This window comes from Euprymna scolopes, chromosome 19 (genome assembly GCF_053919585.1).
Source record: "Euprymna scolopes isolate OS-2025 chromosome 19, ASM5391958v1, whole genome shotgun sequence".
NCBI classification, from domain to species: Eukaryota; Metazoa; Mollusca; class Cephalopoda; order Sepiida; family Sepiolidae; genus Euprymna; species Euprymna scolopes.
The window spans coordinates 122,380,702-122,406,031 of record NC_136500.1 but is presented as its reverse complement, the minus strand read 5'-3'; the positions used below and the strand labels follow the sequence as shown (position 1 = coordinate 122,406,031).

General features: G+C 38.2%; 1 protein-coding gene across 3 annotated transcripts in view; it reads right to left on the bottom strand.

Moving 5' to 3' along the window:
• Positions 1-8,107: 8,107 nt before the first annotated feature.
• The window catches only part of LOC145239936 (uncharacterized), a 29,820-nt gene continuing 12,597 nt past the window's right edge, over positions 8,108-25,330 (bottom strand). For 2 of the 3 annotated variants that reach the window (XM_080103530.1, XM_080103531.1), the window contains exon 2: positions 8,108-22,325. In XM_080103530.1, coding sequence (XP_079959656.1) covers positions 12,369-13,442 — 1,074 coding nt within the window. In that variant the 5' untranslated portion in view covers positions 13,443-22,325 and the 3' untranslated portion in view covers positions 8,108-12,368. The remainder of the gene's footprint in view (positions 22,326-25,330) is intronic. The other variant, XM_080103532.1, reaches the window with a different exon arrangement.

Genomic DNA, 25,330 nt, shown 5'->3' with positions numbered 1-25,330 from the left:
CTACCAACATAAAACTATACATGACGCTATAACTTTAGGGCACAAACTTTCGATTATAAACAAAAAATGTGAAATGAGAAAATCATGAAACGCAAAATAAATAATCCAGAATATATTGTCTCAACTCAATTGCAGCCATTTGAACATTTACCTAGTTGATTTTTACTCACATGCTGTATATATTCACACACACAACAAGCAGTTTAAGCACTGTAATGTAGTGGTTGTTTAAAATGGACATTTGTTGAGGTTATTTACGGGCGCTGCTCCTGTGAGTTGATGGGTAGAACGGCTGACTCTTAACGCGATGGTTCTGGGTTCAATCCCGACATGGAAGAGGTGCTAGTCTAGCCGCACTGATGAGTTGTCATACAACGAAATAATATATTTAACCCCCCCCCCTCTTTGCGTAAAGCACAGTCGTAAATATCCTTTGTAAACAAGTGGTTTGAGCACTGTAAGAATGTGGGGAAGAATGTTTAAAATGAACATTTATAAGTTTATTTATGGGCATGGTTCAATTTGGAGAGGTGCTACTGATGAGTAGTGATACTGTATGTGGATAACTGTGTGTGTGTGTGTGTGTGTACGGACATGCATGTTTGTGTGTATATCACTATATTGTTGTGATAGAATCAGGATTATACTATGGTTAACAGTGTAAGACGAATTTATTTTACTTTCTCATGCCTTATGCGTTGACAAATGGTGTGCTATGTAATGAATTACTGTTACTTGCCCTTAAAAAAAAAGAGTTTGCGTGTATTGTTTTTTCGGATTTGTCCTTGTATTTTCTTTTTCTATTTTACAATCTAAGCCTTAAATATTATGTGGAGGATATTGGGAGATGCGCCTTTAACATGGTGGCAGCAGCAAAATAAAGCAGAAAAAACACATAATGTTACGGTGTACATAAACAAAGAACAGATAATTTTCTCTGAATTCTGGGAATAACAAAGAAAGCCATGAAAACTTGGTGAATAAAACCATAAGTGATCTCTTTTTACGACTTTGTATGATCGAAAGCAATAATAACGATGATGTCAAACTACAAAAGTGAACCACTAATGTGCTGGGAAACAAAATATTGTAGGATCCTTCCATTTTTAAAAACTGAGACGCGTCCTTAAGCAGAAAGAACTGTTTAAGGCAATATAACCTGCAGTCATTCAGAAAAAATCTGATAGGCACCATGCAGCAGCAATTTGTGTGAAGTGTACAGAACAACCGCATCACAAGTTTTCTTTTTTCACAGGTGTTTTATGTGCAGAAAGAAACTGAAAAAATAATGAATTTCTAGCTAGATGCAAATTGTCTAGGTAATGGCTATGCCCGTTTCAATTTATGTAGGCGTTTCAAGACTTCATTGAATTATATGGGACAGATGGATGAACTTCAAGGGAAACTTGACAAAAAAATAGAATAAAGCACCGGCCGATTAATTTAAACTTGTCTAGTAGCCTTAAAAATGGAAACTACCCTCCTAGAGATACCAAATGACACATAGACATAAACAAATTCTATCCTAAGATTAACAGACATGTTCAAAATCAACTTCGTTTTCTCATTGTTTTATATGGGCCTGAGCAATGCGTAGTAGCACATGTTCATCCTCCTGTTGGTAGAATCACTGGACTAATGTGCAACACAGTTACAAGTAAAAAATGAACCCGAGAGGTCTGGCCTATCTTGGTCACAGTCACCAAATGTGACCCGTTCCTGATTGAACAGCTACACATGTGAACCATGCTCGTCTTTCACAGGGGATCTCAGTGTAGCAGGACCTGTCAATCGATTTGGTTGATCTTAATTCTATGATCGGGTTGATATGCCGCTGCCTTGTCTATCAGTCGTGTTGGAAGGGAATCAATCTCATACATACAAAAAAAAGAGAAACTCGATTATCTATTCTACTGGTTAATTCAAGATAAGATATACAATATATATACTTATGTACATTTGTCCATAGTTCAAGGTTGATTTTGACAGACTCCTCTGAGCCAAAAAAATAACAATAGATTTTCTTTTCTCGGTATGGTGGTGGAAGGATGCAAGACATGATCTTAAACTATATGTGAGATGGTGAGGCCCCAGCTTGCGGGCTTTGGGGAGTGTGGAGCCACCCTTTAATTGCCATTGCTCCCAGGTCCACTCTGACCCAGAGTGGTAGTACCTGTTAGGGTCCCAACTATGGGTTAAATAGAAACCGACTTAAAAAAACAAATATACTCTATTAAAAAATTGTTCTTCAAAATCACTGGATTCTGCATTAAATAACCTGAAAAGGTTGATATGTTGTAAAACAAAAACAAACAAACAAGGGAGCGACGACTCTTTGATTGTGCTTGATTTTCTCAAAGTCTCAGCCCGATTCTCTCTCAATCTCCATCGGTCGTTTCGATGCTGCAGACCTGTTCATATAGTGAGGTGACGGGTAAGCCGGGGCCAGTTTCTGGACCAATCACAACGAATTACGTCTCATCTTCCTCGGTTGCACCTGCGATTCTGCAGCACTCTCACGATGGAAAGGTCAAGCCAGTCATTTCTGGGTCACGGGCATTGTCATACACATCCTTAGACTCGAATTTTGAGTCATTCCATTTTCAGAGTACAATTTTACAAAAAAATTATATTGTCAACGATTTTTATAACAAACGAAACCTTCAAAAGTTGCTCTCTCTCTCGCCTGAAGAATGAGGTCCACATTAAAATTCCTTTTCTCTAAAAATATTTTCAGGCTTCTTCTTTTTCTTCTTCAATAAACCTTTCCTCGAAAGGGGAATGAAGAATTAATTTAATGATGTCGAGTCTCTCTGTCAACGGCTTGGAAGTGGAAATTAAAATGTTGACAGGCGATGTTAACGCTTTCTCCTTTTCAATGAATGGTGTATTTGATAACAGAACACCTCAATTTACAACCGTTCCAATAAGGCCTCTCTACCCTTAATAAAGTGGTTGAATAAGTTTGTCGTATGATCACTGAAACGAGTCTTTCTCGTATGGTCACAGGAAACAAGTCTTTCTCTCAGGAAATCCTACCAGGAACTTATTCAAAAGACGTGCAAAAAAGGGATTTATGGAACCGTTTCCTAAACAGCCAGTTACTAACAAGCTTCTTCTACTTTTCAGAGATGAGCACACGACAACTGTTCCACGAGTGAAAGGGAGAGAGAGAGAGGGATAGTGAGCGAGAAATGTTTGAGAGGACTTAAATGACAAAAAAAGAGGGAAAGAGTGGCGTATGTATGCACACACATACAGACACACACAATTGCCCAGAGAAAGGCCATTTCGTTCTTACGACTGCTGGGCAGAAAACGGGACCCAGAGAGAAGGGAAGGGGGTAACATGAATGCCACAGGCTAACCAAGAAATCCCACCTCCTTTTGCACTTCTGAAGGCGACATATCGAAAAAATTCCAAGAATAGCCGCTCAATAAAGTTGCAATTAAACTCAGCAGCCCACATTCATATGCATACAACATGATAGCAGAGGTGTATACGGAACTCGTAACATCCCTTAAAAATGGCAGATCGTCAAATAACCTGTAAGCTGTATTCGTTTCATGTTTTTCGTCATATATTTATTTACTTTTATAAATGTATGGCATGTTTATTTTGTTATGGTTGATCTAGACACATTTTCACAGAAATTATTGAATGTTTAAAATTGCACACAAGTAGATTAAATTCATAAAAGTAAATACACGAATATTCTTATTTATTATATTTAAATTCAATACTAAACTTAAAAAAGACAATAAATCGGAACTGATAGGAACTAAGACGAAAATTCGACTATCGCCATACGCTTCCGTTCGATCCAGTCTTCATGTTGTTAACAATCAGTTAATGTGCATGATTGCTTTATATATTTTGTTTCCTTATAAAATTAATCCAAGGTGTTCATCTGACATTACTAAGACAAATAATAATAACACAGAAAGGTGTGAAATAATAATAATAATAATAATAAAAATAATTATAATAATAATAATAAAAATAATAATAATACCAAAAACAACAAAACAGAAACATTTGTTGGCATTATCGAGTAGCGGAGCCTCAGTTATTGACTATTAGCTACCTAATTCTGAAAGGAGAGGTTAATGCCTGGGATGGTGATACTCATAAGATGAAACTAAAATTATTTCATTCCAACAAGACCTGCCTCTGCCTCGCCAGAATAATATGTTGAGGGGACAGGATGGTCTGCTTGTGTAATAGAGGATTCCGTCCCCATGTGTAGTTATATGGTGAATGTATTGGATGCTAGAAGGATTAAAAAGCAAAAGGTCACATAATGATGACGAAAAAACATACTGGTATATATCAGCGAAGGAATGCAATTTATTCACATAAATATGCATGAGAAATATTAAGAATATAGATAGAAAGAATAAGATTTTGTTGAGAATAAGAGTTCGTTACTTGCGATTGATGAGAGGCTGACGGGTTAGTCAGGAGTGCTGGTTGGTGGCAGATGCAAACAGAGCGGTTCTTCATTACATATTGACTGCTTGAGGGTCCAGCGAAAAAAAAATCGAGAGAAAAATAAGAAACAGAAAGTCACGTGGCTATGTCACTCTCTGGTTATCAGAGGTAAAGGGCGACAATCGAGTTAGCCTGGGAGTTTTAACTTCCACAGATAATAACGCAAAACATGTCTGCTATGAGACAAACAGGAATAACTACTACACTGTAATCGTTATTTGCGGTTTACTGATTGCATGTTTTACAGGCAGCACGCTTATTAGCAAGTTTCGGTCTAAAATCATGAGGAACGTTTAACTGGGTCGGATTTGATAACAATAAGTTGCAAGTCTTATAAAGTAATCATGTGCTTATAGTTTATTTCCTTGGTCAAAATCTAATTTTGTCATTTAACTGGCTTCACCGTTTGTGCTATTCCTTCCTTTCATGTGAGTATATATAAATAAATGTGAAATTTTTATATGAGGATGATTCGAACTTTAGATGTTAGCAGTAGTTAAGTTCGACTACTGCAAATAATAATGAAATGTTCAGTCTTAAAAAAATAAACCTGATTTTTATATCTTCTTGTGTCTTATTTTTCAATGACAAAAGAGAAATTTACTAAAGAAATCCAAACAAGATATAAACATTGATAATCTAAAATTGATAGATAAAAAATTGTCGGAATTAGCTACCAACGAGTAGGGGGGGGGGAAGATGTTTGAAGTCTTGCAACGAATGTCGACGTTGCTTAAAAGCAGTCTTTCCTTGTAAAATTAACAGATCAGTTTAGGGTTTGTGCTGTTATCTATTAGTATTACATTATTCAACAATTGTAACTCATTGTTTAGGGTTTTAATGCTTTTAGGGCACAACCTAAGAAAATAAATAATTCAATATAAGCTTCTGAAATGACGAACACAGCAACTTCCATAAATGTAACAAATAAAAGGTTTATTCAGGCGAATGTTCACAGGGAGATATTATCCCTGGGTAAAAGTTGGACTTTGGCTACCTGGTGCTATCGCGGTAGTTATTCTCAGTGGGAATCGTCGATAGTGGATGAAATAACACAGAGGTGGAGAGAGAGCGAAGAAAGGGGGTCCGATCTGCTTGGTGTTTCGGTAAAAAAGGGTTTTTTCCTTTCAAACTGAATGCTGTCTAATTTCCTAGGGGAGAGAAAGGATCAATACGCCGCATTCCTGATTGGTCAGTATATGGCCAAATAACACAGGGGAGAGGCATTGACTTGCGAAAGAAAAACGTTCCATTTTTTTCTGCTACATAATCCCCTGCTTAGGCTGAAAGCCGACAGAGAAAAAGGTAGCATAACAAATAGTGAAAAATAAAAATGTCAGTTTATTTTATTTATTTTTACGGGGAAAAAATGTTCTTACTTTTCTGTGAAAAGTTGGGGAATATTTGCATCTTTTTTTTTTTGTAATAGAACGTTCTTTCTTTTTTGTTTTTGGAAAGAAGGCAAAACAAGGAAAACAATTTTTTTTAAACAGAAATACAAAGTTTCACACAATCGCTTCGACCAATGTATCCGTCGACCACTACAGGTAGTGGTGACATAATTGTCTTCACTTGGAGCATTTACTTCAGGTGTATGCATATCTTGAGGTTGTCTGTGATTGGGGGGGGGGGACTCGCGTGTTTTCATGTATAGAAAGGCTTTTTTTTGCTCTATCAATAGAGACAGTTTCTCTTTTATCACTGATATCTAAGGTAAAACGTTTGTCAGTATGTGAAAGCACACAATAAGGGCCAGTATAACGAGATGTTAGAGGGGGCTTTCACAGTGTCATTTCTAAGAAAAACATGAGTGCAAGATGAAATGTCCTTTGGGACCGAAGATCTAATGGTCTGTTCCTTAGTGTGCATCGGTAGGAGCTTACTAAAATAAGCTCGCAATCAGTCGACATACAGAGCTGAATCGGTTGTTAACTCTATCAGTCTCAGCATTTGACCTGACAACAATAGAGGTACTCCATAGACGAGTTCGGCTGGAGAGTATCCCAGGTCCTCTTTCATAGCAGCCCGACAGCCAAGAAGGACAACCAGTACATATTCGCTCCATCACTGTTGGTCAGGGTAAGAACGTAATGCTGCTTTCAGTTGACGATGGAAGCGTTCTATCCTCCCGTTAGAAGCAAGGTGATAACTTGTAGTACGAATACGTTGGATCCCTAGAATCCTGAAAAGTTCCTGAAAGAGGTGGGATTCAAACTGTACGCCACGATCAGTGGTGATGGTGGTGGGAACTCCATAACGCGATATCCAGCCTGATATAAGGGCTCACGCTATGGACTCAGCCGAAATGTCTGTGAAAGGAATGGCTTTAGGCCACCATGTGAAACGGTCTATACAGGTTAGGAGATAAGTAAATCCCTGACTGACTGGCCAGGGTCCAAGCAGGTCGATGTGAACATGGCTAAACCGAGCATCTGGGGTGGTGAATGTTCCAAGGGATGCACCGATATGCTTGTGTATCTTTGACTTTTGCCACGATACACAGGAATGTGTCCAGGAAGTGATATCACGCCTCACATTTGGCGAGAAAAATCTAGCTGTAATCAGCGTCACTGAGGCTCTGCATCCGGGGTGTGCCAGATTGTGTAGAGTGTCAAAAACAACTCTACGATGAGTCAATGGAACAAATGGTCAAGGGGGACCGTTGAAGTGTCACAAATGATCTGCGTGTCCGAGGTAGGCACGGGCAGGTATGCGAATTCGCAAGTTGCAAATTCAGCTGACGACAGATTCAACGTGTCCAGACTTGGCTGGTCTAAGGCCATCTGCTGTAAGTGGATATCTGATGGTGAGAACAGGGAATTAATTGGAAGATGGGACAAAGCGTCTGCTGCAACATTCTGATCACCTGAGATATGTCAGATATCGCTGGTAAATTTCAAAACAAAATCCAAGTGGCATGTTTAGTGAAAACTGGGCATCGGGTACAGGATGTGTCAGTAAAGATGTTGTCGCCAGTTTTGTTTTCACTTCACTAAAAGCTTTAAGCTGAATTTCATTAAGTGAGATTTGCTCATTTTTCTTCTTCCTGTTAGGTAACAGGTCGGAAAGAGGAGCTAGGAGATCCGTTTGGTGTCTCTCTCGGTAAGAAAGAGATTTTTATCTTCAAACCGGATGCTGTCCGATTTCCTAAGGGAGAGAAAGGATCAATGCGCTACACCCCTGATTGGTCAGTATATGGCCAAATAACACAGTGGAGAGGCATTGACTTGTGAAAGAAAAAAGTTCATTTGTTTCTGCTACACGAGTAACGATGATCAAAGTGTAGTTTGTGTGAAAGACAACAACAACTGTAGAGCGGCCACTCCTTTTATATATCCAAACTTTCTTCGAGATTCACACATGACTGAAATGTCTATTTAACTTGAAGGAATGGGCACCCAGTTTCTTTGCTTAATGGACCACCGCCCGTGTTTGTCACAGCTACCAACATTCCTTTTTTCTCCACCGATCTACCCTTGGTAAGTCAAACCATTTAAATTTCTCACACATTCCCGAAAAAAAAGAAAAACGAAAAAAAGTTGTACAATGAAGAACTGGGACTAATGGAGCCACTTAGCAGGATCGATTTGGAGAGTCCCCTTTAAATCGATCCTGCTAAGTGGCTCCGTTAGTCTCAGTTCTTCATTGTACAACCTTATTATTAAACCTTGACCCACATTTGGATTCATGCGAGAGTTGGGAGTTGGGCAATCCATCTCATTAAATCTTCTATAAGTTAGAGAACAACTATTAATGGCACGCTGGGTATCAGATAACATGGTTAATAGACCAAAATAGTCAACCTTTCCACTTCCTATAGTTTTGTATAGACAGGATTTAACTGCCTTGATTGTCCTTTCCCAAGTACCTCCATACCAAGCTGAATAAAGTGGAATGGTACAATGTTTAAGGTGGTAAGAACCAAACTTCTCCTTGAACTCATCAGTGATCAACCCCTTATCAATTATTTTGGCTGCAGAAACATATATCCTTGCGTTGTCCAGGTAGAGGTGAAAGAGGATTCCATTCACATTTGTGAAATGAACAAAGGCCTGTAAGAATGAAGATACACTCATATTTCGGACTAGTTCCATGTGAACATTTCTGATAAACATGCAGTTAGAGTTAGGAAGGTCTGTTGGATTTGGTGTCGAGAAGGCAGTGATATTGTATCTTTTGAACTTGGCACAAGTACACACAATTTCTTTACAGTCTGTCTGGCCTGTGGTATCCAATACCCCTGTAACCTTATTTCATTTAAGGTTATTGCCAAACCCAAATGTTGGTTTCTATGATGAGTGTCCTTTATAATCAAATCTGTTAAATGGTGTCTTTTTCAGAAAGAATTGGATTCTGCACCTCATGAATGCCATATCTTTCCCCTTGAACGAATGATATTGGAGAGATCCAGGAATAGGTTCAGGTTTTTCATTAGATTTGGTTGACTCTTCCCTTCAGGATCCATCAAAAAATCTAACATTCCCTTTGAATTAATTTTATCAAATACATTTTTGCCAGGTGATTGTCCTCACTCCTCTTTAACGTTTTGTTAACTTCAAAACAAAAGTCGTTACATTAATTAATTTGTTGAAGTTGGAGAATCCTCCTACAGAGACTATAGGGGGACTTTTGTTTTTATTTCTCATAAACAAATTTATTGCAGGACGAATGCATTCCTTTTGTTCTTCCGAGAGGCAACCTATCTCGACCCTGTTCCACCGGATCTCTTCCTGCTTTATCCACGCAGGGCTTTCATACCAACAGGTCAGGTTTTCCTTAAATTTTTTAAAGGTTAGTTCTCTTCTGATGTAGTCGGCTGGGTCATCCTTAGTTGGCACATATTGGAAACTGAACTCCAACCTCATCTTCGACCTGATTGTTGCAGACATTTGTGTTATATCTTGGGCGCAAAGATGATTTTTGTGGTTATCGATTTGGCCAGTATTCAAGCCAATGCCACTTGAGCGTCTGTAAGAACATACACTTTTTCTATCAGGGAGTTCTTTAAGGCTTCCTTTATAAAAGGAAAAGATTGAAATGCCAGGAATACTGACAAAATATCCAAAGTGGGGAGAGATTTACCTTTTAAGGGTGCTACTTTTGCTTTGGCAAACACCAGTGCTGACTGTCCATCTTGTACGGCATATACTGAAAAGCCGTATGCATTTTTGGAGGCATCACAAAATAGGAACAATTTTATCAGCTTATTTGCATCTAAGACTCTCCTTAGAAATGATACAGGGCCCAATTCCGTTAAGTCCTTCGCCAGAGCTTTCCATCTTCTCTTTGACTCCATTGGATCTTCATCATCCCAATCCAACTTTTGCCTCCAAAGTTCTATAAGCATTCTGTTCCTCACGGTTACATCGCATTGGTATGAACAAACCTTCACAGTATCATGTTGGGGGCTTTACAAATACCCTAAAACCTTCTCCACATCAGAATCAAACCATGACAGAGTTCAATCTGCCGCCATCTTTTCTCATAAAACTGCACTGTTGGGGTTGCAGGATTGTATCTTAAAGTTACCTTCTTGCAGTCACTCCTTCACCGTTGTGTACAACGTAGATAGAGTATTTACATCATTTCCTGTTTTCACCAAAACGTCCACATAAAAGTTCGACCTGAGTACCTGGGAACATTCATCTGATGGAAATTTTTCTGCATGATATTTCAAAACATAATTTAATATAAAGGGACTTGCATTGAAACCGAATAAGATGGTAGAGTATCTGTAACAATGGAAGTTGCCGCTTTTCTTTAAAAAGAAACAGAGGATTGCGGTCCTTTTTCAGGTCTAGACGAATCATAAAGAATGCCTTTCTTATGTCGGCCAATAACATATTTGTTAGCCCTAAAGCGAATCAACAGTTCCAACACGTCCCCCATTAGGTTGACTCCTGGATAGGCTGCCTATTTAGAGATATAGAATTTGCCCCCTTGTACGAATAATTGAATACAGGTCTCACCTTCATGGTCGTCTGATCAGCCAGTTTGAGTACCGGTCTGTGCAGAATCCATATGCAATTTTGAAAGTCTTCTGGAGTCCCCGTTATTTCCTCTCTAATTCCTTCGTTTTCCTGTTGTCTATTGTCTAAAGACGTCCAAATATTGATCATAGAGACCTTTCTTCTCCAGGTCTTTAACCACTCTTTCTAGTATTCTAAGAGCAGCATTGTGGTTAGAAGGCGCAGACTTCACTTTGTCTTCATAACATGGCATTTGTACATGATAAAGAGCATCTTTGAATGTAATGGAATCTCTAAACTGCTTAACCTTCTCTTCATTCAAGGTGGAGAATTTATCATCACTGGGTAATTCAATAGATTCAAGTTTAAACATATTCTCCAACCCTCTCTGAACACTACTCTCTTCAAACCAATTTTTTAGAGGGTCTTGATAGGATTCCTCTGGATGAACCACGTAGTTGATTCTGGAAGATGGAAGTGGTAGAGTTTTAGTCAACACCTCTGCATAATTAATCTGTGTTCTTTTTTGGTTTTTAATCTGGTGTTTATATAGAACAGAACACCTGTTTCCAAAGGTGGATAGTCCTTTTTGTGTCTTGAATGCTGCTCCATACATGCAAGGGATTATCCTTAAAGGTTCCAGGTACTGGATTGTGTTGAGTCCTAGTAACCCATCTATAGTAACCAAATCCTCCTTAGCATTAAACTTTGCAGCCAGTCTGTGATTCTTAAAATTTCCAAGAATCTGAGTAAGTCCTTCAAGGCTGTAAGACAAGTTCAACTTGGTCACAAGAATCTGAAGAGTATGTGTTTTGCCGGGCATCAAATTCAATCCCAACAAGATTTCCTTAAAGGTTTTAGAACTCGTTCCTAAAAAAGGTCTTTACTACCATTACTTTATCCTTTGTGAAGGAGAGGCAATTTAGCTTCTTTAAAATTAAAGAGTCCAAATAAGTTCTTTTGACTACCAGTGTCTAACAGGCAGTTTACCTTCACTTTTTTTATCCCCTCTTTGCACTATTATTTCAATTATGGGAGAAAGGAAAGCATTACCGTCTTTTGTATGTAGGCAGGTATCAACCTGCATACTAGTAGCAGTTGAGCATATAGCAGTTATGCGTCCTTTACAATTGCAACTATGGCAACAAATTTTTCTTGATGTCCTTAATGGACACATATTCCCCAAGTGAGATATCTTTAGGCACCGAAAACAAAGGCTCAGCTCTCTAAACCTGGTTATCCTGGCTTCGTGAGTTGCCAGTCCTTAGAAAAATGTTTATTATTTTTGCAAAAGTCGCATCTTACCTTAGATCTCAATTCGGTATTAAAAGTTTTAAGAGACAAGGTTTCAATCATCTCCTTTGGCTTAAACTTGGGTTGGAACCTATGTCTGGCAACCAGCATTTGTTTCACTATTCTTGGTGTTTCCTTCATAAGTGTGGTAGGTATTCCCAGAGGTTAGTAAAAGTTCTCCCTTTACTTCGGGCAGGAATTTCACAAATAACACCTATGTTAATTGTCTGTATTTTTGAGATGAGGTGTTTTCATTGATTGAGATTGTCGGACTGACTTCCTCATCTTGGTTGTTATTATCACAACGTTTCGGCCGTTTTGCCCTCCAGCCTTCGTCAGGTGTCTTGTATCGAACTGGGGAACCATTTGTTAGGAGTCTCGAACCCAACCCTTTATTATTATTACGGGGGTACCGTGTTTGGACTCCAGCTAGGCTTTGGGACATAGTTGCTGATTCTCTGTTTTTCAATGTTACTTTTTCACTGCCTTCGTTCAGGATTGAACTCAGCACCTTTGGGTAACTGTAAACTTTGATACAACGTCTAGGACCACTCGGTCATATGTCACTAAGACAATTCTTAGTTGGTTTTTGTTAATGTTAAACCTATGTTGTTATTCAAGGTTTTCTCTCTCTATCAGAGGTGTCCAAATTGCATTCAGCTCTATGCTTGGTTTGCTCAGTAGGTTGTTATGTCCGAGCATGTGAGCTGTTTCTTTAAGTTTTCTCCCTTTCCAGAGGGTCTCTCTGTTTATTATTCTTACTTCATCCCATAGGGGGCGATGGTCCTCCCTCTCCATCCAGACATGGTTGGCTATACCTGATTTTTCCGTCTCCCCTTTAGTTACCGCTTTTCGGTGTTCTTCCACCCTTACTTTAAGGGGGCGGCATGTTTCACCCTTGTAAACCTTTCTGCAACTGTATGGGATGGCGTATATGCAGTTTTTGGTCATGTTCTCCTCCATGCGGGGTTTCACTCGTACCAGGTGTCGTCTGAGTGTTGACTCGCTCTTGAATACCGTCCTGATGTTGTAGGGGGCACATATTCTCTGAATCTTTTCGGAGATGCCTCGTATGTATGGTAGGCAGACCGTTGGAGGTTTTTTGGTTTCATTCTCCTCTCTTATACTATTAACACGTCTGGTGGATAGTATGCTATCGGGGTAGTTGTTATGACAGAGGGTATTCTTCAACCTGACCATTTCTTGGTGGTATGTAATGGTGTCGCTACTTATTGTCTCTGCTCGATGTTGTAAGCAGCGTGCGATTCCATGTTTGATACTGTATGGGTGATGGGAGTTGAAGTTTAGGTATTGTCCGGTGAAGGTAGGCTTGCGATATACGGATGTCTTAAACCCATGCTCTGTGCGTGATATGAGTATATCAAGGAAGGCCAGTTGGTTATCTTTTTCTTTCTCCATTGTGAACTGTATCGATGGTCTTATTGAGTTCACATGGTCTAGGAGAGCCTGGATGTCTTCCTGATGGGGCCAGAGTATGAAGGTGTCATCAACGTATCTTAGCCACATGGTGGGCTTTAAGGGAGCTGAACCTAAGGCCATGTCTTCGAAGTATCCCATGTATACGTTTGCCATCACTGTGGGAGACATGTATAAAAGGAGGTGACAGGTTAGGTCGGGTAGAGGAAGACAGACGAAGGTTGGTGGCAGTGGCTTGCAAAGAAGCATTCTTTTTTTTTAATTTATTTATTTATTTAATTTTGTTGTCCTAAACAAAGACCACTTCAAGCTATTTCGGTGATGGTTACCGGCCTAAACAACATGATAAAGCCGTTCAGTGGTGAAGGCAATGTGGTGGCTTGGTTAAAGAAAGTGGACCTAGTGGCAAAGCTCCAAAAGATAGGCGATGTTGCCAGTGATACCGTTGTTCCTGAAGGGTGACACGCTAGCCCTATATTTGGAGCTGAGCTCCCATGAACAGGAGTATGCTGAGACGATAATAGTCAGATTGATTCAGGCATTTACAGACCGGCCATTTGAGGTGTACAATAAATTGAAAGAGAAGAGGTGGACGGGAGAATCTGTCGATGTGTATGCAAATGAAGTCAAAAGATTATTGGAACTGGCAGGAATTCGGAGATAAGTAGTGAATCACATAGCAAAGATGGCATTTGTTACCGGGTTCCAGGAGAAGAGATCCAAGAGGCTGCAGCAGATCCCATGTATCAAGAATTTGGAGGTGAATGATCTGCTCCCAACTGCAAGAATATTAGTGAGCATCCAACCCTGTCGGGCTATAGGAAAGGTGGCAACAGCACAGAAGGATGAGAGCAAAAGCCACTTGAGACCATGAGGTGTTTCGAATGTGGGGCCCGCACATGTGGAGAGACTGCAGGAAGTTCTTGGAAAGGACGGTGTGCTACAGGTGTAACCAGAGTGGTCACATGACAGTTAACTGCAAGAGTCCGGGAAACAGTCAAGGGGGAGCCGAAGTAATGGCGTGAGGTTTGGACCAGCTGGATATGCAGTAACAGAGCAGGTCAACAAAGGAATCAAATAGGTTGGAGAAAAGAAATGGATATCAATCAGTGATCCAGATTTTTTGAGCGGAAGTAGATGGGAATCAGTGGACAGTGGAGTGGGCATGGAAGAATGAACCACCAACACTAACAAACCGGGTGGCATGTTATAATAAATTGCTTAAAGGAGGAGCAAGAAAGGATTTTGAATGAGGAGTGGACAGATGGATCGAGTAAGGAATACTGTTGCTGTGGATGAATGATGTTGAATTGGGCATCTTGCCATTAATAGCCGTTCTGCAACCAACAAAAGGCAAGGTCAGACCAGTACTAGATTTCCGAGAATTGAACCGACACATTGAGTGCCATACTGGGGGTAACGCTATAGATATATGCAGTGAGACCATCAGAGAATGGAGGCAAATGAATGGTGCCTCTAAGATGGTTGATCTAAAATCTGACTATTTGCAACTCCACGTTTCCAAAAAAACTCTGGAAGTACCAGTCAAATATAAAGGCAGAACATAGTACCTTACGAGAGTGGGGTTCAGGCTGAACTTGGCACCCAAGATCATGTCAACCATTCTAAGGAAGATTCTAGAAAGAATGGGGAAAGGAGATGGCACCGTGAGTTCATATATTGACATGCTCGTGAATGAAATTCTGGTGACTGTAAAGGAAGTGGTAGTTCACTGGAAGAAGTGCAGGTTGATCACCAAGGCATCGGAAGAATTAAATGGGGGAGTAACTTTGGGATTAAAGCTGAAACGAAATGCATCAAGTGGCCAGGAATTTCGAAGGGAAACGAGATCCCACAAATGAAAGAATAGCTCAACAAGGGGGAGCTTTTTTCGATATGCGGCAGACTGATTGGGCATTACCCCATTGCTGACTGGCTTAGACCAGCATGCAGCTACATCAAGAGGCATGCCGAAGATAGAGGATGAAATGATAGAGTGGGAGAAAGAACGACCGCTTGATTGAAGAGGTCCTGAAGAAGTGGAAAGGCAAGACTGTTTGGGGAATGTGGAATGTGCTGCGAACACTCGATGGAGTCATGTAGTGTGATGTGAGCAGTATTGCAACAGGGGTTGTCTTGAAAGTGGGTGGAGCAGTTGCGAAGGATGCGGCCTGACTAAGGAAGAAGGATAATCCTAGCCACATCAATGTAGCTGAATTGGATGCACTTATCAAACGAGTAAATCTGGCTTAAAATGGGGCCTATGCAACATCTGTGTGAAAACAGACTGCCACTGTGTTTGCTTGGTTGAAATCGATGATTTCACATGACAAAAGGATAGGAACGAAAGCGGCAGCAGAGATGCTAGTGAAGCGCAGGCTCTGGATGCTGGATGAGCTGATGCAGGAGTTTTCTTTGAAGCTGCATGTAATCATGGTTGCCTCTGAGAAGAACAAAGCAGATGCTCTTACAAGAGTGAGCAAAATGCCGGCTTGTGCCAACAAAAGAGCATATTGCTGCAGTGACTCTGCCAACGGGAGGTTGGGCGAAAGAGAGAGAGACATCAAGTGATCTGGATAGCTCTGGGGTGCGAGAGTTGTACAATCTGCACCATATAGGGGTAGAGAGGACATTGTACCTGATGAGAAAAGTTGACTGAGTGTCCCAAAGGAACAAGTGAAGCAAATGGTCAGGACTTGTGACAAGTGTCAGTAAACTGACTCTGCTCCAAGAGCACACGAAGCTGGAGAACTAGGTGTGACTGGGACATGGGAAAGACTCGCAGTTGATGTCACCCATTACAGAGGTGGGCTTTACATGACAATGATCGACTTTTTCCCTGGGCGCTTTGCCCTATGGAAAATGCTAGAGTGAAACGGGCAGTGAAATAGCAGCAACCCTTGACGTGGTGTTTTTGGAACATGGTCCAGTGGAAGAGCTTCTAACCGACATTAGATCAGCAACAGTTGCGGAAATTTAATGTCCATCAATTCTTTAGAACTGCCTATAGACCCAGTGGCAACGGGATTGTGAAAAGAATCAATCGGACAATAAAGGCAGAGAGAGTACTGGTACAATATGTCGACTGGAACATGGAACAGGGCAAGAGCTAGGGACAATTCCACACCTGTAAATATTCAAGTACTCCTAGAGACATCCTAGAGTTGAGCCAGCAAGCAGGGAGACAGAGACAACAGGAACCATGAAACTCGGTGATGAGGTATGGGTTAAGCCCTCAGGGGGAAAATGTACAACACAGTGGAGCAGAAGACATGTAACCGGGAATAATACTAGCAACAACATTGCGATAGACGGAGTATTGAGACATATTTTTGATATTAAGCCAGTGGAAAATGAAACGGTGGAAAGCGATGTGAAGTGAGAGGATGGCAAGTCACCTCAGAGACGAAACAGGGAAAGATGACCGCTACAGTGAATGAGAAATTACGAAATGTGATCTTGAAATCAGGAAAGTTAGCAGAAGGAAAAGAAAAAAAGAAAGGGAAAAGATCAAATGAACAGAAGTCTTATCGCGTGTGTGTCGGGTGAGGTTGGGCGAAAAAGAGAGAGAAATCAAGATGGCGCCCATAGTTTTTAAGGTGTGTTCTGGTGAAAGTCACGCAAAATCACACGGGAGACATGTATAAAAGGAGTTGGCAGGTTAAGTCGGGGAAAGCTAGAGAGATGAAGCTGATCTTGAATCTGGTGACTTTTTGCTTGCAAAGACAAATTCTTTTTTTTTATTTATTTCTTTAATTTTGTTGTCCTAAACCAAGAACACTTCATATTGTATAAAATTATGATGAGAAAATTTAATTTAAAAAATGTGTGCAATATATCTGTTTATGGTTTAATTACTTATTATCACTTTAAAAAAAATTATATCTTCCCTTTTTATATTTTACTTCGTTTCCGGAGCTAACAATTGATTCTATTACAATTTCAATTCATATCCGAGGGCTCTTTTAAGAATAGACATTGTTCCCTTTATGACTGCTATTTGTATTTTGTTACAGCTTGCTATTCCAGAGAGTGCTTCTAAGTATTTCTGAAGATTTTTTTTTATTAAACAAATTGCTCCTATCACAACTGGTATAATGCTTATTTCTTTCAGAGACCATGTGGTTTTAGATCATTTTTTAGGTCCTGATATTTTGTTATTTTTTCCCATTCGGCTCTATTAAGGCCAAAATCATTTGGGACTGTGACATCGATAATGAGCGCAGTTCTTTCAGGCTTGTTCCATGTTACAATATCTGGTTTGATGGGCTTGTCTTTTATGTATCTGCCCGCCTGTATGTCTTTGTCATAGAACACGGTTACTTTTCCGTTTGATGCTATTGGTGGTGGTTCATGTTTCCAAATGTTCGTTGCTCTGTCAAGCTGCATCTCTCCACAGATCTTCCAATGGAGGTACTTACATACTTTGTTGTGGCGGGCAGTGTAAAGGCCATCTGCCAATAAGATTGGGCATGCAGACATTAGGTGGCTTGGGCTCTCAATTGCTGAGTGGCAAAACCGGCATTGGCCATTTGCTTTTAGGCCAGCCATTTTTTTAATCCATTTGTGAGTAAGCCTTGATCTTGACTGGCTACAATAAGTCTTTCCTCATCAAATGGACGTCTCCCGCTCTTGAGCCATTGGAGTGAAGCATCTTTGTCTCTATATTCCTGTTTAAGCTCCTCCAGGAACTTTCCTGCTCCTTTATGTTGTTTCCATCCTTGCTTTCTCGTGTTTATCTCAATTTCCATGTATTTCTTTCTCTTTTTTCTTGCAATCTGTGTTGCTGGTTCATAATATACCTCGGCAGTATTTTCTAGTATGACACCCCCAAAAGTTTTCAGCAAGCTTTGTGACTGAGGTTTGTTGGGGTGGGCGTTCATGGTGGTCCCTCACTATTTTTATTGTCATACGTCTTGAGCTTTTAATATACTGCCCCATGCTTACTATGGTGGCTCGATATGCATGGTTTATTCCAGTGAGACCGACGCCACCCTCTTTTCGTAGTAGGTATATCCTGTCCATACATTGGTTTCAGTATATTATTTTATGTAAGGTTAGGAGTTTCCTGGTCTTTGTGTCTAGCTTATTATATTGCATTGAGGCCAGTCAAGAATACCAAACCCATATGTGATGACAGGGATTGCAAGTTGATTTATGGAAGTTATTTTGTTTTGGGGGCTTAATTCGGATTTGAGGATCTTTTTAAGGCGTGATGTGTATTCTTGTTCTACCTAATATCTCATTTTTTCATGCTCCACAGTTACATTTTCCTCTATACCGAAGTACTTATATGTGACATCCTCTCCTAGATCTTCAATAAAGCCATCATTGAACAAAATATTTTCGGATGTCGTCTTTTTTCCTTTTTTTTATTTTGCATTTGGCACATTTGTCAAATCTAAACTCCATGCAGACATCCTCTGTGAAAGTCTTTACATTTTCTATCGGAGAGACAAGCTGTTTTTCTGTCTCTGCATAGAGTTTGAGATCATCCATTAAAAGTAGATGATTTACTCTTTTACTTTTTTCCTTCCTCTACTAAGATTGTACCCAGCATCACATTTTTTGAGGAGCTTGCTGAGTGGGTCAATAGAAAGACAGAAGAGCAATGGTGATAGGCTATCACTTTTAAATATACCTCTCCGGACACTGAGATTTGAAGTCTGTATTGTTCCTTCCATCTGGTGTAGAGCAACTGATGTTTGCCACATGGTCATTTGTTTTTTAAGAAATATCCTTATGCTCTCATGGGCATTATACATCTCCAAACATCGCAGTATCCAGGAGTGAGGCACACTATCGAATGCCTTTTTATAGTCTATCCAAGCCATTGGCAAGTTTTTTTTTTACGTTTTTTGCAGTCCTCAACGATGGTTTTGTTGAGGTCCTTTGTAGCAAGTTTATTCCTGGTACATCCTTTTTGTCCATTCATGAGATACTTGCAATCAGTCAGGTGTTGGTAGATTGCAGATGCAATTATTTCTGTGAGCAACTTGTATGTGGTTGAGAGGTAGCAGATAGGCCTGTATTTATTGGGCAAGTGAGTCTCTTGGCTCTTGGGTATCAGAGTCGTTTTGACAAAAGTTAACCACTCTGGTGAATGTTCCTCGTCACTGTCAACATGAGTAAATGCCTGTGCATAATGCTCATGAAGTGCCGTGAGTTTTTTTAAGTCAGAAATTTGGAATTTTCTCAATTCCTGGGCTTTTAAAGTTGCTAAAGTGAGTGTTTGTTTTTGTACAACATCTTTTGCGATTTTCAATGGTGGCATATCTTATTTGCCCTTGACAGCCTCTTTAATTATATTTATCCACTCCCTCTCTTGGTGTTATTTGGGATCCTCATAGAGTGGCTTCCAGAATGACTCCATTTCTTCCTGTGACAGTGGCGACTTTACCTTGATTTCCTGTTTAATTAGGTTTCTGTACACCATCCTTGGGTTCTTGTCAAACAACCTATTCAATGACTTGGACTCCATTTTCTTTGATTTATTTGTAATTTGTGATGTTCCCTTTTCTGTTTTATTTTACTTCAGTTGAAGTTCTCAGAAATCAAGGGGCCCACAACCTGGGGCTAACACTTTGAAGTCTATATGAGATACATAGATATTCGAATGTTTCATTTAAGTTCTTTATTTCTCAAACACTGAGTTAATAAAGAAGTTGAGAACATAATTTTCCTCTCCCCAATTAACCATTTTCATATATTATATTATATCTTTTATTTTGCTCTCTTGGTCTTACTGAATTCCAGGACAAGAATTTACCTAGTCTGGTGGAGTATCCAGTTTCGTGCTGTTACTTGAGGTAACATCACTTGGAGAAGGTGTGTGTTCTCATATGGCTCACTAAATGTGATTTTTGAGAAAAAGAATATTCACAAACTTCACAAGAATGTGGTTTTTCACCAGTGTGAGTTCTCATATGGGTCAATAAATATGATTTTACAGAACAAGAATATCCACACAATTCACAGGAATATGGCTTTTCCCCAGTGTGAGTTCGCATATGGGTCACTAAATTTGATTTTACTGAACAAGAATATTCACAAACTTCACAAGAATGTGGCTTTTCTCCAGTGTGAATTCTAATATGTCTCACTAATGATGATTTTTCTGAACAAGTATATCCACACACTTCACAAGAATGTGGCTTTTCCCGAGTGTGAGTTCTCATATGACTCACTAAATGGGATTTTTGAGAACAAGAATATCCACAAACTTCACAAGAATGCGGCTTTTCCCCAGTGTGAGTACTCATATGGGTCACTAAAGATGATTTTACAGAACAAGAATATCCACACAATTCACAGGAATATGGCTTTTCCCCAGTGTGAGTTCTCATATGGACCACTAAATGTGATTTTTTAGAACAAGAATATTCACAAACTCCACAAGAATGTGGCATTTTCCCAGCGTGAATTCTCATATGTCTCACTAGGGATGATTTTTCTGACCAAGAATAACCACACACTTCACAGGAATGTGGCTTTTCCCCAGTGTGAGTTCTCATATGTCTCACTAAATTTGATTTTTCAGAACAAGAATGTCCACAAACTTCACAAGAATGTGGCTTTTCCCCAGTGTGAGTTCGCATATGGCTCACTAAATGAGATTTTTTAGAGCAAGAATATTCACAAACTCCACAAGAATGTGGCATTTCTCAAGTGTGAATTTTCTTATGTCTCACTAACGATGATTTTTCTGAACAAGAATATTCACACACTTCACAAGAATGTTGTTTTTCCCCAGTGTGAATTCTCATATGTCTTACGAAATCTGATTTTCCTCTTCAAGAATGCCCACACACGTCACAAGAATGTGGCTTTTCCCTGGGTTCATTCTCATATGGCTCACTAAATGAACAGGAATATCCACACACTTCACACGAATGTGGTATTTCTTTTTTATTTTACTTCAGTCGTTTAGTTCAAGGGAAACGTATCCTCATGCCAGGTTATTCTGGCAAACCCCTGTAAAGAGGATAGTGTCTAGTAGGCATTTGTGAATTCACAGATATCTGATTTTTCTAACAAAAATATTTACATGCTTCACATGTTTATTCTTGACAGCAGGAATATATCCTCACATTCACAAGGATTTGTTTTTTTCTCTTTTTTTAATTATTTTACTTGATAAATTTTTAAGAGATCAATGGGCTCCCTGCTGGATCTAACACTTGATTTCATTATGGTTTGGATTTATATCCCAGGGCTATTTTTAGAAAAGATGTTGTTTGCGTTATGGCTTCAATCTGTATTTATTAACAGCTTGATTCTAAAGATCAGTTGTTTAATCTGATTACAAGAATGTGTGTATATATATGCATTACTCAATCATATTTGGCAAAACAATTTATTTGGTTTATTTCAATTTTCTTATCAGTTTTTCAAGTTAAAATAAATCTACTAGATGATAAACAGTTATACTCAATCAGGATACATAGATATTCAAATGTTTCATTTAAGTTCTTTATTTCTTCTCGACGCCTAGGCACACCAGGACTTTGTACATTTTTTTCCCCCTTTAAAACAGTCGACCTCGACGAGGTTCCCCCTCGACATTTCTGGTCGGCAATTTTCCGATTTTACACCTACCGCCACCGGGGGGTTGCAGTAGGTGTCGAAAAGTGCCTTCTCGACCACTAGTGACACCACTACTTTATCGACCTCTGGAGGCCCGTCAACCAACCCGGGAGCCGTGGAGTCGAATCCGGGGGGCTTGGGGCGTCGCCGCTGGTCCACTGGACGCCTTCTGCAACCTGTGGTCTCGCTAGGGGCCGCCAAGAGCCTCGCCGACCTGACCGGTGTCGGTAGGCGTCTGGAAGGTTTTTATTTTTAATGTGTTAATTTTTTACAAGACTTTTCTTAGTTTTTTTTTTAATAGTCTTCGGTACTGTAGAAAATGTTGTCAACATTAACCACATACTTGATAAAAATTGATATTACCTTTAAGATGTGTTATGTTTTCATAACTGTTTAAAAATTCGTTCAATGGTAGTGCCCAATATAATAAATCTTCCAACAGATGTCGCTGTAGTCGTTGCAATAAAGTAAAAACTGTTCATAGGATAATGTTTAAAGAAAATGATACTCCATTAATATTGAATAGTATGGTTCAATCAGGAACATCTACAAAAAAAATGAAATTAAATATTTTTAGTATTTGCATACTCATATTAGTATTTTTTTGTCTTTTGTTGTTAATATTGAATTTGACACACTAAAAAAAGACATATTACAAAAATGGCCAGACATTTTCTGACTTGAAAAATAAATTCTAAAGATGTCAAGCGTTTTTTATGAGTTAGGTCATATTGAGAAGAGAAACTGGTAATACGCCTTGTTTGAGATGAAAAAGAATAAAAGAAACGTGTTCAATGTTTTATCTTCTAAATATCTGTTCACTCCTTGTTTATATGAATGTAAAAATATTTTATTCTCAGCCATCATGACTTATTAGCGTATTGAATATTTCACCTTTAAATATTAGTGAGACTACATACTTAAATGACTATAAACAGACAAGTCATAGGAGGCATGTTTTACTTCGACGTATTTAATCTAACATATTTTAATGTTTTTGGTCCCAACAACCTAAGGCGATTAGCAATAAACAAAGAGAGAAGGCAACACCTAGGATGGTGGACCTCCTAGAAGTGCACAGAACTTTACTCCCACCATAAAATGAACAGAGACCGGATCATTACAAGAATGGTATAATCTCTATGGATTTGGGAGGCCTGAAATATCGAATTTGTTTGGATATCAAGTTTAAATTATATTTATCAATGCTTAAAGCTTGTTGGGATTTCTTTTGTAAATTTCTCTCGTGTGTGTCTAATCCAGTAAAAAAATATATGTGTAAACATTAAAACCAGGGTATGATGTTTACTTTTTCAGACTGACGATTTTATTATTATTTGAATTAGACAAACATAACATCGCAAATAAGAACAACATTGCAATCAAAGGGACATTACTCTCAAGAGAGTTACCTGCCCTTAGACGATATTGTGTTCTCTGCTAGTTTTATCTTCTGTTCACTCCTTGTTCATATGAACGTAAGCATATTTTATTCTCATGTGTTTAATTTATAAGTGTATTGAATATTTGAACTTTAAATATTACTGTAAGATAGGGTGACTCTGATCACCCGGGGTGACTTTGAGCCATTAAAATAAAATAAAATAAAAATGTGTAAATAACTCTACAGCAAATATTTGCTACTGCACCACAATGCATCTGTAAAATATGAAATCGCATAGAACCTGGAAATTATATTTAAAATTCAGAGATCATATATTACTTACTCATTATTATTTTAATTTATTATTTTAAAGGATCAAAGTCATCCAGGGTGACCAGTGTCACCACAGTTTACGGTAATGAGACTAAATATGTAAATGGCTATAAACAGACAAGTCATTGGAGGATGTGATTTGTTTTGGATGAAGAAACGTTGATATCATAAAATATATTTGTTTACCATTACTTTGTTTGAACATAAACACTATTTCCATCCATAGGAATATGCGTTTAACTTATAAGTGTTATTATGTTTTATCTTTAAATGTTAGCAGAGGAAAATGTTTAATTACTATAAATAGATGATAAACATTTAATCTAACCATATTATTTATGTTTTAATCACCTTATGACAATACAACTAATGCATGAAGATTGGTGCTGGTATTTTCTTTGAATTTTCTGTTTTTACCTTCAATTCAGCTTAACGTTAAATTATTTGTAACCGCAGGCATTTACATTATTAGAATTTTAATGTTTTTTATTTAATGATTTCGTTCCTATTATTAAGAATAGAATTTTCATATATTTCTTAGTGAATTGCAAATAGGTAATTCCTTTAATAAAGAGATCATTGCGGTTTAGAATTCACATCAAGCGAGTGAATTAATTTAAAAGTCAGCTTGTTTATATGGAAGTCGTTAGAAACTATGAAGTCACTTGATTAAATAAATTTATTAAAATAACAAAAATGATCAACACAATGACAAACTATACTAGCAAGATAATAGTAAGTAAAACAATAGAAATAAATAATAATAATTAACAAAAAAATAATGTTAAATAATAATAATTAAAAAAAAATGTTAAATAATAATAATTAAAAAAAATATTGAATAATAATTAATAAAAATAATGTTATTTAAATAATAAAGAAGGAAGACAACTGAAATTTTTCAATTAATTTTTATGTAGAAATACGATTTGTGAAAAGAAAGTACTAGAATATGATAGTATATTATAACGAGGTTTCTGAACAGCAAAATGATGAAGAAAGAAGATCAACAAGTCTACTCACAGTTGACACCTGGTATATATATATATATATATATATATATATGATTAGTTTTTTTTGGAAAAAGAATTCCAGCAGAGTGCTCAATTAAAAGGAAAATCCAAATTTTAAGAGCGTACTTATATTTTGTGTACAGAAAGTTGTTAGTTGAGACAGGTCATTGGTACCGTCGGTTTCAAGCCCGATAATAAGGCCCGTTTAAGGTATCCTTATCAAGCTCTCTTCAGGAGACGAATATTGGCTGAAGAGAGCTTGATAAGGATACCTTAAATGGGCCTTATTATCGGGCTTGAAACCGACGGTACCAATGACCTGTCTCAACTAACAACTTTCTGTACACAATATATATATATATATATATATATATATTAAATTTTTATACCTTACTTTGTAAAATGTATAAAAGTGCACTTTGAAGATAAATAAATTTCAAATTGAATCTTGTACCTTTATTTTTAAAGCCTATAGTAAAAACATTTTGTTTAACAATTTTCATGCCTTGGATGAAATGCTTTTCTAACTTGTATCTTTTTAAGATTATATTTTATTTAATTTATTAATTTGGATTTTAAAAAAATGAATGTGGTTTTGCATGTATTTATAAAAACTCTCCTACTCTCTATTTCAGTTTGCATTTTTCCTCACACCAAAAGTCATTTTTGCAACCCCCGTCTTTGTATTATTACAGGTCTGAATATTATCTGTTTCAGTTTGTATTTCTCCTCACACCACAACTCTTTTTTGAAACCTCCTCTTTGTCATACATGTCTGAATAATGAGAAAATCTGAATTTTTTTAATAAAAACTTTGAAAT